Below are 20,888 nucleotides of genomic sequence, written 5' to 3' on the forward strand. Positions count from 1 at the left end.
AGGGAAGCCCGCATGTGTCTTTTAAAATTAGAGTTTTTGTTTTTTTCCAGTTATACACCCAGGAGTGGGGTGGCTGTATCATATGGCAACTCTATTTTTAGTTTTTTGAAGAACCTCCATGCTGTTTTCATTAGTGGCTCTACTAATTTACATTCCCATAATTATCCGTTTTTTGGGGACCTCCCTACCTTTCCTTTAGGGAGCAGATATGCTGGTTTTATCACTAAAAAATCAGTTTTTCTTCCACCCAGAGCCATTTCTCTGACCTCATAGTTCTTTTTTATATTAACCTGGATGGCTGAAGATGTAAAGTGGAAGAGGGGTGATGACCCCCAATTTTGGGGAGGTGGTTGATACCAAACACTGCTGACCTTTGAAGTTCTTTCAAATTAGAATGTGAAGATTTAAGTGCTTTTTCCCCCCAACTTCAGGCATTAGCTACAATTCTGCAACAACAGGAAAACTCCCACTTTTCAACATAACTCTCCTTCTCCCTTGCAGTATCCTATATCATGACCTGAAATATTAATCCTCCTCTTTCCATAGGTTAATTTCAGTATACACAAACTTGAAAAGATCACAGTGACATATTTTTAGTAAGAGTGTATATCCCAAACATTATTGGTTGGCAGTAAAGATAATATTTCTGTGAAGTTTGTCTTAATAAATGCTCCCTATCTTAGAGACACAGTGAGAATGAGCACCTAACCTCTATGTGGAGTCAAGTGCAGAGAGTCAGAATTCTGTCAAGCACTACATTGAAAAATTAGCAGACTATTATATACATTATGATTCTTATATGGTTAGCTATGGTGTTTTATTACCAGCCAAAACAGAAAGGCAAATGATATAGGACCCCAAAATATCAAAGTTTTCAATGTTTTAGATTTTGTGTAGTGAATATTAATACTAACAGTTACAATGCTAAAGTTTTTTTGTTTGTTCATTTTGCAGAGTGAATTCTTTTGAATTAACTTGAATGAATTCTTTTGAATTAACCTGAATGTAACACCTGAAACCGTAAAACTCATAGAAGAAAATATAGGGAATAAGCTCTTTGACATTGGTCTTGGCGATGATTTTTTAAAATTTGACAGCAATAGCAAAAATAAACCAGTAGGACTGACTATATCAAACTGAAAGCTTCTGCACAGCAAAAAAACCATCAATAAAATGAAAAGGCAATCTACAGAATGGGAAAAAATATTTGCAAATTATGTATCTGATAAGGGAGTAGCATCCAAAATATATAAAGAACTGGTACAACTCAATAGTAAAAAAACAAAACAAAAACAAAAACCACAATCCAATTTAAATAAGGAATAAAAACTGAATAGACATTTCTTCAAAGAAAACATACAAATGACCAAGAGGTACATGAAAATATACTCAACATCAATAATCATCATGGAAAAGTAAATCAAAACCACAATGAGATCTCTCCTCACACCTGTTAGAATGGCTATCAACAAAAAGACAAGATATTCTGTATGATATCACTTATCCACTTATATGTGAAATCTAGAAAATAAAATAAACTAGTGAATATAACAAAAAAGAAACAGACTCAGAGATAGAGTGAACAAACTAGTGGTTACTGGTGGGGAGAGGGAAGGGAGGAGGGGCAAGATAGGGGCACAAGATTAAGAAGTACAAACTACTATGTTTAAAATAAATAAGCTACAAGGATATATTATAGAGCACATCACAGGATTATAGCCAATATTTTATAATAACTATAAATGGAGTATACATTTAAAACTGTGAATCACTATGTTGTATACCTGAAACATATAATATTGTACATCAACTACACCTCAATAAAAATAGTTTTAAAAAAAGGCAAGAGATAAATGTTGTCAATGATGTGGAGAAAAGGGGACCTTTGTGCAGTTAGCAGCCATGTAAATTGGTGTCATCAGTATAGAAAACAGTATGGAGGTTTCTCAAAAAGTTAAAAATAGAACTATCATATTATTCAGTAATCCACTTCTGGTATATATATTCAAAATGAAAATAGGATCCCCAAGAGAAATCTACACTACTGTTTTTTTTTTTTTTTTTTTTTTTTGGCCGTGCTGCATAGCTTGTGGGATCTTTAGTTCCCCGACACAAGGGATTGAACCTGGACCCCCCGAAGTGAAAGCACCGAGTCCTAACCACTGGACCGCCAGGGAATTCCCTGCACTCCTTTTTTTATTCACCATTTTCCACAATGCCAAGATATGGAAATATGATGTGATATATATATCACATGAGAAAGAGCGAAATCCCGGCATTTTTGACAACATGGATGGACCTCAAGGGTATTATGTTAAGTGAATAAACCAGACAAATATTGCATTGTATCACTGACATGTGGAATAAAAAAGTCATAAAGAGAGAGGGTAGATAAGTGGTTGCCAGCTGCTGAAGGGTGGGGAAAATAGGGAAAGGTCGGTGAAAGGTATAAACTTTCAGCTACAAGATGAATAAGGTCTGAGGATCTAATGTAAGGCATGGTGACTATAGTGGATAACACTGTATTGTATAATTGAAATTCACTAAGAGAGTAGAATTTAAATGTTCTTGCCAAAACCAAACAAATAATAAATAAATAGATATAAGGCGATGGATATGTTAATTAACTAGACAGAGGGAATCCTTTCACTATGTATATCAAATTACCACTATGATTGCTTCAAATACCTTAAAACTTTTTCGTCAATTATACTTCAATAAAGCTGAATTTTTTTTTAAAAGGAAAATAAAAAGAAACTGTGATCGTTTAGTTAGTGTTTCCATGTAGGAATTTCATGCAGGCATTTGATGGGAAATTTATATATTTTTACAAATCCTAAATTCTGGGAAAAATCAAATAAGAAAATGGGAAAAAGCATTATAATTCTCCTGCAAGAATTAAAGCTTAGCATAAGGAATCCACAGATGTCAAGTTGCAGCCCAGAGCAGGGAATGCTGATGTGTGAAGCTGAACACTCAAGGTTAAGGACAAGTCCCAGAACTGGGACAGGACCTTGTCTGAGTGAAGCAGTCACGATCAGGCAATAATGCGTCTAGCAGTTGTGTGTCCTGTCTGCTGCTGTCATTTTGAAATAAATATTAATAAGCCATATGCAAAAATAAATATATAAAAATAAAAAGGTGGGAGCTCATGTTAGGTGTATAGTCGTTGGCAATAGAGCAAATTTAAACTCATCTGTGAACTGAATTCAGAATGTTGGTGTCTTCAGTGACTTTAGCCCAAGAATTTAAAGAAAGTTTAACAGCCTCAAGATAGGCTTTCTTATTTTGGGGGACACTACCACACATTATATTAAATATGAAAATGCACTCATATTCCAAACCATATAGGTTGAATTGAGTTGAGTAGAATTGTGTTTGGCAACATTTAGATATTAAAAAATCACTTATTTTTATTTTTTTAGTTTTCTTTATGTATTTTGGATTATGTGTGTGTATGTATGTGAGCACATGCACTTGTATATTGAGAAATTCCCTAAAATGAAATACATATTTAACATCTCTTAGGCTCTTGAGATGCTTGAAGGCCCTAGACGTTTTTTCCTAATACACATTTTCTTTGAATCACCTAGCCTAACATAGTCCTATAGAATTCTCTTTGGTCATGTCAAATTTTCTACTTTATTTCCATCTTTATGCACCTTGTTTACTCAGTCTTACCAATAGTTGGGTTGGGGGGAGTCTAGTTAATTGCAAGACCACTAACTGGGTTACTTACTCTATCATCAGAGTCCAGTTAGAGGAAAGGATCCGTAACGGTAATTAGAACAGGGAAAATCTCATAGAATGAATTGTAGATTAGTACAAGATGGCTAAATAAAAATGTCAAAGAAGACTCTAAGCAATATAGATTTAGCAGACGCAGAGGGCAGCATCTGCTTGTGGGGTGAAGCATCATGAACAAGGAAGGAACTCAGGACTTGTAAAGGAGTCCTTCCCCTAAGGCCAAGGCTTAGAGCTCACTGGAGAGGACCTTATGGTTAGAGGAGTATGCACCTCCTGCTGGTGAAGAAACATATGAGGGTACCTGCTGAAGCTGGTCAGAGGAATATCCTGCCTGCTGGCTGACAACTCACAGCCCGGCAGTCCTCTGAAGCTGTGTCAGAGAATGACAGTGCACCTGAACCAGGAGGAGAACCGGAAAGCAAAGCCCTCTTCCCTTGCTGTGACGTAGCAGTATCCCTCCAGCACCTGCTAATGGCCAAGCCTGACATTGTGTGAGCTGGTGAACGAGCACTGTTTACAGAGCCCTTCTCCTGTGTCACAAAGAAGGGGAAAGGAGGGTGGACTTGGAGCTGAGAGGCAATTCACTAATAATAGGTGTACATAATAATGTGCGCCATGAGGAGGATTTTGAGGGAGAGTCAAGGGGTAGTTTGACCATGCAACAGCTGCTGTTTGATATGTGTCCAAATCTAGAGAAGAAAATGAAAGCTGAGTAATTTATATACACGTGTAACACAGACACACACGAACACACACACTTACTCATATTATAAATATATTAGGGAAGACAGAGCTCAATTTAAAAACATGCATACATTTTGTGAAGAGAAATGACTTGGACCTCACGGTGCTCACATGGAGTGATGTCCAATCTTGATATTACTTTTGTTGGAAAGCAAAACAAATAATGAGGAAAAGTTTGAATATATGTTAGTATGGATGGCCAGGTCAAGAAATGAAACTTATATGTGCGACTCTAAAGAGAAAGAAATTTAGTATGATGCAGAGGTACAAGACACCCACATTATTATTACCCATACGTAAAAGTGACTATGAAGATATCTAATTCATGTCTTACAGAAGCAATTTGTTAGTGGGAAAACAGTAAAGAATAAATTTGATTTCACTTTTGGTAGCTTAGCTAATACCCTTATTTCTATGCAGTGTGCATACTCAGTAGCAAGACTTAAACTCCTAAGTCCTTCTCTGCAGGTCAGTGATGTAGATTTGTTATGACATTAGCCTGAGAGGAAAAAGCAGCCTAGCAAAAAGAATTAAGAAGCAAAAGAGCAAACACACACACACACACACACACTGCTGTCTCAGAGTCATTAACTAGTGTAATTGTCCAAAGAAAGTTGCAGATCTAAATTATAATTAAAGATTCTAATTACAGCGCTTGCAATTAAGTACAGTTTTTTCTTTAAAATTTCAACATTTAAAAAAATTCATGAGTAGGAAGGTAAACTTGGGGATGTACTAACAGCTAATTGACAAAGTTGGTAGTAGCTAACTGCACATTTAAGCAATTTATAGCTCTTCTGTGTGTATTTTTTACTTTTTTATTTGTTCTATATAGGGTGTCTTTTCCCATTCTAGTAAGCATTTTCACTGGGTGAGCATATTCTTCAGACATAAGTGGTATAGCCACCAACTATTGCACTGAAACCTAGACTAAGAACCTCAGCCCAAATGGTTATCTCTTGCACTGCTAAGTGTTAGGGTTAGATCTTGAACGATGAACACTTTGAAGTCATCTCAAAATTTCTGATCTAGAGTTTACCATTAGGCTATTAAGAAGCAGGCAGCCAGGTAAGTGGTGACCTTGGTTTATTGATCATATCAATCCCCTTAGTTAATACTTGTCTATCTTATGAAAACACAGAGTGCATTAACTCTTAGAAACCCCAGAAGCTATTGGGATATTATATAGTTCAGTAGTTAACATCATAGGGAGCTTTAGAGAATTATTAGATCTTGATATTTGGCCGAAAATTAACACTGGGTTTAAGCTGTCAACCCTTATCAGAAGTTGCCATTTGTAAATGTATCTAGATAAAGAAACCTGCTGTGAACACAGCAAATACTATATATCAAAGATAAACTAATAATGTTTCCTCACTTTAAAGTCAGAATGTAGAAGTTAATAACTGGACAGTTATTGATATTTTGGAAGGATAGGAATTAGACTTAGCTAATATTCAGCCCATATTTTTCAGCACCCTCCTAGAATTTTTAATAATGTTCCTCAAAATGAGAATCATAGACACTTGTGTTGGGATCAGTTGGAGTATTTATTTAAAAAGTGATTTCCTAGGTTCCTTCTGCGATCTGTGGAATCATAATTGCTCATTGTGGGGCATGACAGTCTGCCTTTTAACAGGGTTGAGGTATTTGACTTTATGCTGAGGGCAGCCAAAAACCATCACAGGATTGGTGGACGATTGGGGTAACACAGAAGGAATGTGAAGAGTCAGATTTTCTGCAATCCAATAATTTATATTAGAGGACAAGGAAAGGAAAAAACTGTTTGAAAGCTGATATATGCCAGTCAAGAAATGATTGTAGACTGGGTCAGGGTAGAAGTACTACTACCCTGAAAGAAAGAACTGAAAAGATTTAAAAGATGTGATAGAAATGATAAGCCTTTGTGATCTGTTGGAAGTAGAGGTTGAAGGAGATGTATAGTATGAAGGCTTGGGGGCATTGGGTGGACGGTGGTACCATTCACTGGGATATGGAACACAGGAAGAAAAGTTTTGTTTGCTTTTGGTTTGGTGTCTAGGGGATGAGTATTTACGTTTTGGACGTATTGAGTTGGGGTCTTTGTGAGAGATTTAATTGGAGATGTCTAGGTAGCAGGAATAGACTTGGAGCTCAAGAGAACTTAGAATGCAGATGGCTTGGGAGCCATCTGATGGTAGTTGAAGGCATACATGACTTGTGCAAGGAAAGAGATTAGGGTGAGATGGTAATCATACCCTGACAGAACCTCTAGACTAGAAGAGGATAAAAAAGATTGCAGAAGAATCTGAGAAGGAGCAACCGTGGATGTCTGTCCAAATGGAGGTGCATTCCCTTCCGTGACCAGACTGTGCTCTGATCCTTAAGAACAAACATCAGAGACCACTGCCTTTCCCTCCTTATCAGATGCAACAATGTTCAGTAGTCAGGTATCTGTATAATTTATGGCCCTCTGTCCAGGTAGGATTCTGTATCCTGAAGGAAGTATGATTCATTTAGTAATGGGATGAACCCATAGGTTTTGCCCACAGTGAAATCTCACCTACGGAGTGGGGTAATAGTTCCAGAAAAGAGTGCAGATAAAGGTAGTTTAACTAGTTTGACCCAATCCATTACCTTTCTGCAGGAGGGAGGCTTGTAGGAATTACATATATCTAGTCATAGCTCACTTGGCTGCCTCAGGGGAAGGCATTCCTTACCACTCGCCCATTCTTTTGTAAAAACTAAATAACACACAGCTAGGATTTCTGAACATGAAGTGATTTTTAAAATAAAAATTGCAAGAGTTGCAAGTTCTTTCCCCAGGTTACAAGGGTGGGACCTGTCTTTTGGGGAAAACTATGCAGAGCTTGTATGCCTTGAGGAGGAATAATAGAAACCATCCACCGGTGTTACTCCCATACATTCTCCAGGAGACACCATTACGTGTAGATTATTGTCAGACACAGGAGGTCTCAGGTCCCATGATGAGCATTTTCCCGAGAGTTAACTACAACACCAGGAGAATGTGGTTTTAGTGCCAATGCAGGAGAGCATTACAAAAGTAGGGAGAAAACAACGGTGTCATATATTATGGTAAAGCCAAGAAAAGGATTTAAATGTGTCATTAGATTAAGAACAAGGAGATATTTGTTGGTCGTGGTAAAAGCAACCAGATTGCAGTGGGCTGAGGCATGTGGGAGGTGAGGAAATGGAGAAAGAGTGGCGGCAACATTTTTAAGCAGTGTGGTCGAGGAGAGAAGGCAAGGCGGGGGGCAGTAGCTGCAAGGCATTATAACTATCAGACAGGCTTTTATTTTTAAAGATTGCGTTGAACTTCTCACTGTTCTTGGAACCTGCCATTATCTTTAACAACTCTCTGGCCTTGCAAATGTTTTCCCCTGTTCTTGTTATACCTACCCTCCTCCTTGGCCAACTGCAGAGCTTTCATTTACTCAAAGCCAAGCTCCATTTCATCTTCCTTGATGTTTTTCTAGGCTACTCCAAGTAGAGTCAGTCCTTCTTGTCTCCGTGCTCCACCACATGGCTTTCACACGTTTGTATGACTTTGCACGCTAGATTATAAAAATTGGAACACGTTTTCCTTCTTTACCGCCGTCAGCTACTAGAAGGCATGCGTTGTGTTTGTTCTTTTCAACCAGATTTGCTAAGTACATACTCTGTGTCTGTCACAGTGTCGGGAGCTGCCCTCATGTTGTTCACAGTGTCGTGGGGGAACAGCTAAGAAAAAAAAAAAAAACATCAACTTTAAAACAGTGTGGTCATGTTTTTATTGAAGTATTTATGGATTAATATGGTGGCAGAGGAGATGTGGGTAGAGAATATTTATATCTGAGAAGGTTTCTAGGAAAAGAAGATAGTGGAGGACAAACAAGGACTGGCTAGCTATGTAATGGGAAAAGTGTTTTAGCACAAAGTGAAAGAGCTTGTTGAATTTAGTAAAATGTAAAAGTTCAATGTGACTGCAGCCTAGAATACTCTTACAGGTTTTGGGGGAGATGAAGCTAGAAAATAACTTAGAATCAGATCATGAAGGGCCTTATAGCCAAATGCCCCAAAACACCATAAAAGCATCTCCAAATAAAACTTAAAACATAGTAGATTTCTGTTACCATAGATCTTATCATAGCCTGACTTTTTTATGTGTGTCAATATATTTTAAAAAATAAATATTATATAAAAGAAAAGCCTACTGTGATTAGTTTAATATAGTTACACAGACACACACACACATAAACATATACACTTCACACTTGTGAATTTAAGGATTAGGGTATTGCATGCAGGGGACTGAGATAAGATATCTGAGAGCTTTTCTACCATCTACCTCTGCTGATGCCTTTCTCCTTGTGCACCATTTGAGCTGTTATGGCCCAGAATCCTTGTTACTATATTTAATTTCCAGTGGCTCCTCTCATTCATTTATTCATGGACTAATTATTGCTTTTTTCCTATGTTCTGGGCAGCTAGATACTGTTGATACATTGACGAAGGTGGTCTTTGTACTTGTTCTCAATGTGGAGTAAAAGTTGCCAAATGTAGGGGTTGACAGGGAAGAGTGACTGCAAGGGAGATCAATGAGTTTGGGTAGTAAGGTGAAGCATGACACGTCAGAGGCCCTGCAGTATCACTATTACTATAAGCAGCATATATGGAGAATTGCTAAGCATGAGACTAGAGAGGTAAGGGAGGGAGGGGTCATTGCAGGGCTTTGGAGGCTGTGAGAAAGCATTTGGGCTTCATCCCAAGGGCTTTAGAAATTCAACTGATCAAACTCAGCAGCATTTCACTCTTTGGATCTTCTTTTGCCATATCGTGACAATATCTGGGGTGCATCTTGTAGCTTTCTGCTCACTTTCAAATATCAAAGGGCCCAGTCCAGTCCAATTTTAACTTCAATCTCGTATGCCATTTAGAGCTTCTCTCCTTTTCTTAGCCGTGGTCACAGGTAAGAGGTACACAGTGGGTGAGAGGCCATGATCTACTCTTCCTCTTCTCTTTCTGGGTCTTCCAGAGTTGAGGCAAGAAAAAGGGAGATTATAAAAAGGGGGGGGGGATATTCCTTTTTACTTCGCTTATTCTGTTGGTGGTTCTCTCTTGGCAATCAATGACATTTGAATGGCCGGTAGATAAATACAGGACCTCTCATGGGGCACACTTGTGATTTCTTCTCAATGACCTCTTTATTATCCAAAACGCCAAAAGCACAGCTGGCTTATTCTTTCATGGACCTCTTGTGGCATCCTACTTAGCTCCTGCCCCTGGCACTTTACTGTGTGCCCTTTTGCTTCTGGATGTCCCTCTCTTGCCAGGCCACGTTTTTCTTGAGTATGGAAAATGGGGGGAGAAGGACGCTTTGAAGGTGATTCATACCAGGCTACCTTCTTTGATGTCCAAATTGTTTCTAAGAACTTTACATGTATTATACCACTTCATCCTTAAAGGAAGTAAGTTGTATAATTATCACCATTTTACAGATACGTCAGCTGAAATAAAGAGAGATTAAGTGACCTGCTAAAGGTCCAGTACCCTATTCTATCTGACTTACGATTGCATGCACCTAACATCTATTTCACATTACTCAACTTATTATTATTGCTGTTATCCTTCAATCTTGTGTTTGAGTCAGTTTTAAATGTGGAAAGAAGACTTTGACAGAGATTCCAAAACTTCAGTCTCAGCCTGCAACTTTCCATAATACATGACTAGTGTCTATTTTTTAGTCTATAAAGAAGGAAATTTCCCTTTAATGTCCCACCTCCAAAGATTGTTTTTACATATGGTACAATGAAAGAACATGATGTTGGGAAACATAAGGTTTGAGTTCAAATTTTGGCTTTCTCTCTTTTTGTTTTTAATGAATATGTGAAATGGGAAGAGTTCTCTATATTTAATAAGGTTATTATGAATTTTAAATAATAAATTGTATCAAAGTGAATTGCAATTAACATATTCTATGAATCATTTTAAGTATTTTGATTAGATATATTTTAATAATTTTCTGTTAGAATCTGAACCTTTAGTATCAGTTTCTAATTTGTTTGTAAACCTGCCAGGCATCTAGTTCCAAAGAGAAAGCCCAGGCATCGTGCCTGCACAACAGTCTGAACATGCAGTAGCTGTGGTGCTCTGCAGTCTGTTTGTGCGAGCGTCTTTGCATAATAAGATTTTATGAACTGCACTAATTGGGTTTACTGACACTGCTGATCTGTTCTTAAGCTTTTCACGTGTTGCAATTTTTGCAATGCTAATACTGGGCTAAATTCCTGGTTCACACCCCTTTGAGTACCAACTGAAAGTGTTAGATCTTACCCATTCTTGTACAGTCTCAGGGTGTTATTTCTTCAGTTGCTACATACATGCTTCATAAACCACATTTTTCTTCATTATTGAAGAAACACACTGATAGGAACTTACTCAGAGGAGACTAACCTTTAAAAGCAAAAGGGTATAATGAAATAAATTCTGGTACTTTAAAATACACTCAGTAGGGAATTCCCTGGCGGTCCAGTGGTGAGGGCTCTGAGCTTTCACTGCTGAGGGCTCGGGTTCAATCCCTGGTCAGGGAACTAAGATCCCACAGGCCGCACGGCACAGCCAAAATAAAATTAAATTAAATTAAAAAATTAAGAAAAATACACTCAGTAAATCAAAGTAAATGAGAAATTACTCCAAGAGCAGTCCTGCAATTTGGTTATGTTTTAGTGAGTAGATATAATTCTTCAGAAATTGGCTACAAGCACTGACTTATAATTACTGTAGCCAGGCACTAAAAAATATGCTGTCTTCACTAAATTAATGTGTCCTTGAAATCATGTTTATTCAATAAACTGTGCAATAGAGAGTGATTTCCTTGTTAGCAATACATTTTATGGAAATAACACTTAGTGGTAGTAAAGACATTAGGCTGGAAATCACATCCTTGTCTGGGTTCTGCCCCTTACAAGCTTGGAAATAGGGCAGTCACTACATTTATCTATAATCCCATCTATAAAAAGGAGAAGTTGGATTAAATTTCCCATAAAGAGTTTTTCACATCTTGAAGTGTATGGATTCGTCAACTTTTCAGTCTCAGTTAACAGCCTCATGTGTCCTATACACAGGCCAGAGGATAGCTGCATGCTGATAAGTCCTTATGAATTTTTTTTGTTTCTTTCTAAATGTGCTCCTTAGTTGTTTGTGTATTCTCTGAGTGATTTTATAGTTGATCTTGGTATTATTTATTTCTTTTAGAACCTCGGTTCAAGGGACTAAGTCTTATTTGTATGAAGAAGTTGCATTGTTTTGTAGTTTCTGGCAATTTTCTTGTAACACACAAATCAAGTAATTACTATATTAGTATATACTCATGACAAACTTGAGTGTTATTTTAGGAAACCTTTCAAAAATATTCTTTTCAAGTACTGAGAATGTGTGTTATATATGCATTTAAAAGAATCACATGCAAATAATCTGTCTGGAAATCCTGTAGTAACTTAGTGGATATGAAATGAATATTATTTGATTGAAATGTCTCCTTTCCCTGCTATTTTAATCTTGAAAGCAAAACCACAAAAACTAGTGAATCAACTGTATTTATTTGTTTATGTATCTATATGCTTTTGTACTAATATATTGAGGTATTCTGAGAAGCAAAAAAGCAGAAACTGGAATGAGATAAAGTTAAAATACATATTATTTTCAGGAATAATTATTGTGTCATTATTAAAATAGATTTATTTTTACTCATACTTAAGATTTCTATTCCTGAGAATATTTTAGCATTTAATATGTTTAAATTGTGCTTTATTATTTCTAAATATCTTTCTTTAATATTTTATAATATAGCAATCAAAAGTATGATTCTAAATTTATATTATTTTAATACTTGTCTTAATGATTGCCATAGATGAAAAAGATATGCAAATTCAAATTTAAGAAGTGCATCATTGGCTACTGATTACTGAACCATCATGCCAATTTTTTAAAAGCCCATCCACCAAGTTTAGATGTTCATCTTCATGTTCTGGATATTTGGTTTTCAAAACAACTTACTATTTGCAATGTCCTTATGCTATCATTAACCAGTATTTCATGGTACAACATGTGCTTCAGATGAAGCTCATCATTAAATGTAGCCGGTATAAACCCATATTTTAAGTAGCCTTATTGAAAATTATGAATTTGCTTTTGCATATTTCTTTGTAGAGTTGATTAGTTCATCATTCTTTATGTGGCTAATGAAGAACTCATATTAGGCATAGAAGTGATATCCCTTTTCTTATTTTTCACTTGTGCTTGTGTAATTATTAGTGTTTTCTTCAATCCATGGTATCATTTAGCAATAATTTTTAAGTCAATTGCCTATTTTCACTAGAGTTAGTTTAATCAAAACTAGTTATTATAACTTGAAAATTCACCTGAGTACAAATCACAGTACACTGAATGCAAATGAATTCAGCATCACTTGACCATTCCCTGTTGTGGCTTCTTCTCTTCCCATAGCATGCCTTTCATGCATGACCATCATCTACTACTTATGGACATAGTGAGAGTGCCAATATCATTCCATATACTATTAGCAAAGCTTAATTTACTTCTTATATTTAGCTAAGAATTCTATATAAACATAAAGATTCTAATATTTTCTTCCTACACCCGAATGGATGTACATACCCCACTTTGTTAGCTACTGCTCTAAGCTGATAATCTTGCTTCTGCTCATGGGCCCTCACTTAATTGAGGTACCATACAGTTGATTACAGTTATACTTACTAACTTATAACCAACCTGCCCCCCGATATTAGACCCATGTAACTTTCATTGGAGTCACATGATGACAGATAAAACATCCCATAATTTTATAGAAATGGAAAAATTGAATTTGAAGTTGTACAGAAAGTTGTAAAATATATTCAGTTTGCCTGAACAAGTAAATGTCCAATGTGTTCACATCAGGCTTGGATTTGGGAGAACCACAGTTGGAAGAAACATTTGCATAAAAATTTGTCAGATAGCAAAAACTCATCTCTTAATCCAGCTTTTTAAAAAAAATTTAGTTGCACTTATATAGAATTGAACTTAAAAAAAAAAAGAGTGAACCACAGAGAGTGAGGGTGGATTAGATGATGCTATTTTCTTCTAAGGATTAGGAGCCCAGAGCCACTCTTTACTTCCTGTTCATATATCATTACCTGTGGCCATTTCTTGTTATCTTCATCCACTGAACTTTTGAGGGATCGCTGGGAATCAATTACTTTCATTTACTTGAGTAAGGTTTGTATAAATGACTTGTTATTGTCATAAGTATGTGGCCTTTTTAATGTCCTTTTTTAAACACATAATTTTAGTTGAGTGAAATTGCCAGTTGATAAGGTGTTTATTTTCAAACAAACGTGATGGCTATGGCTTTATGCACAAAGGACAGTTTCTGAATTTCCAATCTCAGGTGCATAAATGAACATTTTAGTTATTTATCATGGAAGTGTCTGCACAAACATACACTGACCAAAATTATTAATATCCAAAAATTGTCAGTATCGATCATAATTGTGAATTGTGCATCTCGTCTAAAATGTATACATTCTCTTATCCTAAGAAAGACAGAGAGAGAATGAAAAAAGAGGGGAGGTGGGGAACAAGAAAAGAGAGAGGGGGTGAGAGAGAGAGAGAGAGATTGCATAAACCAACTTTTAACTTATTGGAGGATGATAACAGGGGAATTGATCACTAGCTGGTCTGTATGAATATTTAAAAGTACATTTTAACCTGAGGGTGTTTGTTTGCAAAATATTCATATTTTAAGTATTCTAATACCTTGTCAAAGTATTTTATTACAATTTCATTAAATAAACTTTATTGAAATCATCTTCCCCTAATACATTCTTGTTAACAGTATGACATCTCACCATTTTTTTAGGATTAAGAAAGCAATAAGATTTTTTTTTTTATAGTTTCTTTGGCAACAGGAGATGTCATATAGATCCCACAGTGTGTGTGTTTAATAGTTGTTTCTTTTCCTTTCTTTTTTTTTTTTTTTTTTTTTCTACTGAGAATCAGGCTGCCTGCTTGCCTCCTTATTCATTCTTGAGATAAATGATTTGGGACAATCCACCCAGACCCTGCCCAAGCATGTCCCCTTTCCGAGTGGTTCTAAACTATACAATGTAGTAAAGAAGTTTGCCTAAGACCTTGTTCAACTGAAAGACACCAGAGAAAGTAAATTTCTTGTTTTCTTTTCATAATAATATGTAGCTGATTGTGCAAATACACATGCTTTATCCCATTGTAAATGGCAACATTTATTGATAAGATAAAGGAATGATCTTTCAAAATTCACTTCTCAAAATAGCTTTCTCTCTTCTTAAACTATTTATATTATTGTTTTTGTTGAAATTTTATAGTGTCTTTGTATCTAAAACATTTATTATTTTCAAAAGAATTCTATTTTATATTTCAGGAATATACAATAGATGTTTTCTTTCGACAAAAATGGAAAGATGAACGGTTAAAATTTAAAGGTCCTATGAACATCCTCCGACTTAACAATTTAATGGCCAGCAAAATCTGGACGCCAGATACCTTCTTCCACAACGGGAAAAAATCAGTAGCACATAATATGACAATGCCAAACAAGCTTCTTCGAATCCAGGACGATGGGACTCTGCTATACACAATGAGGTATGTGTTCAGGTTTGATATGTTGCCTTTAAATACTGAGGAATCTGCGTATTAACCAACCAGCCAACCTAGCTGTCAAGTATTAGCAAGTTGAACATTTTCATAACAGATTATTGAGGTAACCAGAATATGCTTTATAAATGCTTTGATATTTAAAAAATAAAGGTTATGAGTTTGACACTCATCTTAGTGTGTTAAAGCTTAAAAATTGCCTTAGCTGTTAAGAACTGATTTTTTTTTTTGGCAGTTTACTTTTCATACTACATTTTAGTTAAGTACAACTTTAATAGTATGATTTAAATTTTTCTTTATACAAGCACATAATTTTATTTTTAATATCTCATGAAATATCCCATCAAATTTTTAAGTGATTTTTAAGCAAGTTTCACTTAATTTAATATTTTAATCCTTCTTATGAAGGGAGAAAAATACTTTTATAACCTCAGAGATGTCATGTGACATCAAGTTCAGATGATTCAATCTTAAAAAATTATCGAAAGAGATATACAGTTGTTGACTCTAATCACTGTTCCATTTGAACTCCTCTCATGAATTAATCTTTTTAAAATAAGTTACTTATATTACGTAACAAAGAAAGCAATCACAAATCTAATAAAATGGTGTATAATCTAAAAGGTAAATGTTTGATAAAGACTTTAAAACATAGATAACTTTCATCAGCATCGTATATAGACAGATGTGTATTCCAAGCATTTGATGTATTATTTCATATGAAATGTTAAGTGTTGGATTTCAATTGTGAAAGTTATTTAAGAAGGGGCAATAATACAGTCCTGATCTTTAAAGAGAAAAACTCTTAAGTTCTCATTGCTAAATGACCATTGCCTAAAATGCAAGTTAGCTATTCTTTCTGCTTCTCTCTCTGAATCTTGCAATATAGATGCCATATCCCCCTTGATTTTACACGTTAATTAGTCCTGTGAATTAAGACAATGATTGGAAATTTGGGGTTTGGAAAAATATTGTGTAGGGTTCTACTTAAATACTCTCTTGGAAGTATATAAGCTATAATTAAATTGTTGGTTACATTTGTTTTACTCATTGTCAGAGATTCTTCCATAAGTTCAGTTTAGTCCCTATTTTATCTAATTTACCTTTGTCTGAAATGGAGTAGTTGATAATTTTCTTTAAAACAAATTTGCTATGATTACTCTTTAATATGATCACGTATATACAAAAAAAATATTTCTTTAACATTCATAACCTGTGCCCATAATTTGAATAGTCTAGTCTCAACAAGATATTTCTAGGAGATATATCTATATATGTAACTATGTCTATATTTATATTTCTATATATGTATCTATATACAGTATATGATATTCATTTACAACTTACATAATTTTGAAGGGTGCTTCTCTGAGGCAATATTGAATTCCTATATCAATTTTGCTATATGGTTATTGATGGAATGTTGGGAGAAAATAGCATTCTTTTTATGACAGAGGTTTTTTTTCTTTTTTTTCTTTAAGATTTCAAATGTTAATACTGAAGTTAATGGGAAAATAACTTTCAAAAATGTGTACATAACTTCTTAACTAACCATATAGTACAAAATGCTTAAAGTATATTTTTAAATAAATATTGTTACTTGAGCTCAGATTTTGTAGGTGCAAATGTCTTCTGAAGGATCGCCTAAATGTGAAAGAACAAAAGCGTATTTAAATGTGAATTAGCCTCATCAGATGCCCTAATGAGGGTCCTACCTCATCATTAATTCTGTTGACCACAATAAGTAGTGATTTATCTTGACTTGCCAATTTATGTAAACAAAGAGTGGAATTTTGACTTTTAGGCTTACAGTTCAAGCTGAATGTCCAATGCACTTGGAGGATTTCCCAATGGATGCCCACTCATGTCCTCTGAAATTTGGCAGCTGTAAGTATGGGGACGAAGGTACACGGTTTGGGTCAATAAAATCAGGGATAGTCAGCAGCACAACTTAATTGTATACTTTCTTCTCATATGATGGGATGCTTAGTACTTGCCCAATAAGATGCAGAAATAAAAAAATACTGATTTCCAAGTATTCAATTGGCTAGCCCTATTGTACTCTCAAATATCATATCTTAATCATTGTGTTTGTCATTTGCTTTACTGCTAATAAAGAACACCCTGTGTTTTTATCAACGTGAAAAAGTAGACTGGGAGCTCCTTGAAGGTCAGGAATATGTCATTTACCTTCTTTTTCAAGTGCTAACCCATTAAAAATGCAAAATAAATGGCTTTTTTTCAACTAAGAATGAAATGTTAAGGTTAGATTCAATTGTTTGTTAAAGTAGTGATCAGCCTGTTGCAAATGGCAACAGAGAATAGGTGGGAAAAAAAAGCTGGATCTCTAATTACCTTTCTACTTTCTAATAATGGAAGGAAAGTTTCTTTCTAAAATAAATTTGAAGGAGATGATGTAAGTCGATTGCTACATGTGGGCGCTTTCTGTGTTCATAAAATATTTCAGAAATGGCTCTGTGCGTTTGGCTGTTCTTTAGGTCACTGAGGTTGTATCTTATATGTCAAGCAGAAGCATTAGCTCTCCCAGAATAATTGAAAAGAGGGAAGGTCAAATCATCTCCCTAGGCCCACAGGGCATTCAGGGCAGCTTCAGGATAAATTCATGGACACAGCTAAGCAGCTTCTCTCTTTTGTGTGTTCCATAGCCTGACCTTTTCAGAAACCTTTGCTCTTGCTGGCACCTCCATCTTTGTCCATTCTGGGCAGTTTTGACTTTTCATTCTCTTTCATAGAAATGCAGTACTCTCACCTGATACAAATATGTATGACTGAATAATGTGCCTTCTCCCCACAGACTGTATCAAGTGAAAGAAAAGAGAAGAATGGTGGCTAATATGAATGCAAAACCCTCTAATTTTATTGATGGCCATAGTTTTGTGGAATGAGAAGTTCAATCTTGTTTGTTCTGTTCAATCTTACGAAAGGTGTCAGCTCTCTATTTTCTTTGAGAATCTCCTCTTTGTTTAGCTATAAAGCCTTTTTTCTTTCCACGGAAACTATCACTTCAGTACTGGCACTTCTTCGAAGATTATTTAAGATAGTCAATCATGTTATAAAAGTAAACACGATACTGGAAAAACTACAGCAGATGCAGCAGAGGAAAACTCATTTGCATTGCATAAATGGCATTAAATAGAAAACTGAAAAGCCTTCATACCAAAGAAAGGATTTATTCAAGATGCAGTAATGGTCTAAGAAGGAAAGGCATTTTTCAGTGGACAAGTTAGTGCCATTAAGACACCAAATATAAATGACGTATGATGTCTCAATTCTGAATTTGAAATAAATACACCTGAAAATATTTTAAATGAAATTTTAAAATCCCTTAGAGTGCATCTTCAGAGTAGTGTAATATTGTACATTTGAGAATATGGTTTTCTAATTCTAGAAGTGATGCAGGTAACACACAGAGCTTACTGTTAGGCATTTTTTATTGAAGCAATTGTTTTTGTTTAGTTTTCTCTATATTTATTTTCTGACACATTGAGTAAAAAAGTTGTATATTCTTTTATTTATCCTTGCCAATAGTAGGTACTTGAGACATAGTGTTAACAGTATGGACACGAGCATGGTGTATAGACTAACAAGCCAACCCAAAACTTAAAATGCTGGCATAACAAATTTTAGCAGAAGCAGCCATGACTTTTTCTTCTAGTCATTTACTCCTCACTTATTTAAAAAACTCCCTTATGTCCCCACAAATGATAGAATTTCTGGAACTTTTTATCATTGTTCTCAAATAAAAGAAGCATCTTTTCTACTAATTTAAAATTTTGAATTCATTTTCGTTTTGCGTTATTCCCGTTGCCTCACATCTTTATATAATTCCTTGCTGTTTAATTTGATTTAAAACTTCCTGAATGGAAATCTAAGAGTATTCTGGGCATTATCCCAAAAGAAATTATAAATTTTCTTTTTGGATGAAAATGATTTGGGGATTGTTTTGGTTATCAAATATTAAGAATCGGTCAGTATGCATTTGATGTTTAATGCAGATTAGGACAAAATGGATTATTGCATAAAATTAAATAAAATTATTTAATGGAAACCTAATCTAGATATGGAATTTATAAAGAAATTTGTCTTTCTCTCCTTTTATACTTCACTGAAAAATCACAATGGTCTCCAAGTTTATATGTGTGTTGGTAGGCCAGGAAATGCCTCTAATCTGCATTGCATAACTTTCTGCTCTCTCTTCTCTCACCAGATCCCCAATCTAAAAAACATTCCTGCCTAAAAAATGAAATTAAATAATTGCTTTTTTATAAAAGACATGGGCAGGATCAGTCATTTTCTTTAACATATTCTTAGGCTTCTATACAGATTTCCATCTTTCATAACAGTAAATAACAGAATTAAAATACTATGAGTTTATTGATTAATCTAGCAAGAATGAAGTGAGAACATTTTCCTCGTGACAGGCATTGTGCCAGGTGCAAGAAGTATAGATATGAGTAAGATAGAGTCCCTCCCATTAGTCTCTTACTAGTTTCTTTAAAATGTCACCTATGTTTGTAGAGTTTCATCTTCTTTTATTTATGTTTAAAGGTAAACGTCAAAATTCAAAAGTGGAATTATTATAATTGCTTAAAATAAAACCTCATAATTTATTAAGATCCACAACTACTGAGTACTCTGAGGCCTTCTGATATGAACTGGAGCATGTGATGTCTTTTTGGTTTATTAAATTCTGTGTCATTTGAAATTTTATTGAAGAGAAGGCCACTTGATGATCTGCAAATGCATTGCTAGTTATACACATTACTAATGTTACTTATTTATACATAACAGTAGAATCATCAATGATCAACTAATTGAAATTAATTAATAAAAATTTAGACCTTAGGGTAACTGAATTCATTCATATGCAAGCTGTAGGAATAGATCTGCTATTAAAACAAGTACATATATATACATATAATGATATGAAGTATGTATAATTATATACATACACACATACTTTTTCAGAATGCTGTTTCAAAAATTGTTTCACATAATATAATTATTTGTGGATGTAGGTGTATACATGTATTTCACTGATATTAACATTTACTGGTAACATTCTGAAAACCAGACAACACTGTGGTATGTCATTAAAAGACCACACAGTGAATAAGACACAACATTCACTTTATTGTAACTAATGCTTAAGTGGGAATGGATTTGTGATCACAGACTTTAGATCAAGGTAAGTACCAGAACCACCCCAGAACAATGGTATTAACCTAGAAAACCTATTAGATGGCAGGTAAATGAGCTTTTCCAGTGTCCTGGAGAGCTAGAGGCAGAGATATTGCTGGAGACGGCTGGTTCTTTCTCTCCCTCAGTTGAAAATGTGACTGTGATGCTGAGTTTTGCTCAAGGACCAGGAGTAACTAATATTTCTAAACATTCCCTTGAGCAAAAGTGCATAGAAGTTCTTTGAAAGGTCAGTAGTACAGCTGGAATTGTCTGGTTATTCAACTGTGGAGAGACTCTGCCCGCATGGAGAGGTCAGCTGTTCCCCCTACAGGCGCAAGGGAAATGCCAGGGCCAGAGAAGTACTGAGACAAGATAGGCTGCCTGCCCTCCAGCGTTAGAGTCATCTCACTTCTGCTTAGTTCTGTATCCTTGGCCAAATAAATCAGAAAATTATACTTGGGTCTGTATGTGATTTGTCTCCTCCTGCCAATCCATAGCTTAATTAGGATGCTATGCAAGTATAG

The 20,888-nt window shown here is 35.2% G+C and overlaps 1 protein-coding gene across 4 annotated transcripts in view; it reads left to right on the plus strand.

Moving 5' to 3' along the window:
• Window positions 1–20,888, plus strand: part of GABRA2 (gamma-aminobutyric acid type A receptor subunit alpha2) — a 115,156-nt gene that overhangs the window by 49,394 nt on the left and 44,874 nt on the right. For all 4 annotated transcript variants that reach the window (XM_082464286.1, XM_082464288.1, XM_082464285.1 and 1 more), the window contains 2 exons: window positions 14,930–15,150; window positions 16,967–17,049. In XM_082464286.1, coding sequence (XP_082320412.1) covers window positions 14,930–15,150; window positions 16,967–17,049 — 304 coding nt within the window. The remainder of the gene's footprint in view (window positions 1–14,929; window positions 15,151–16,966; window positions 17,050–20,888) is intronic.

This window comes from Balaenoptera physalus (genome assembly GCF_965194825.1).
Source record: "Balaenoptera physalus genome assembly, chromosome: 5".
Taxonomy (NCBI): Eukaryota; Metazoa; Chordata; class Mammalia; order Artiodactyla; family Balaenopteridae; genus Balaenoptera; species Balaenoptera physalus.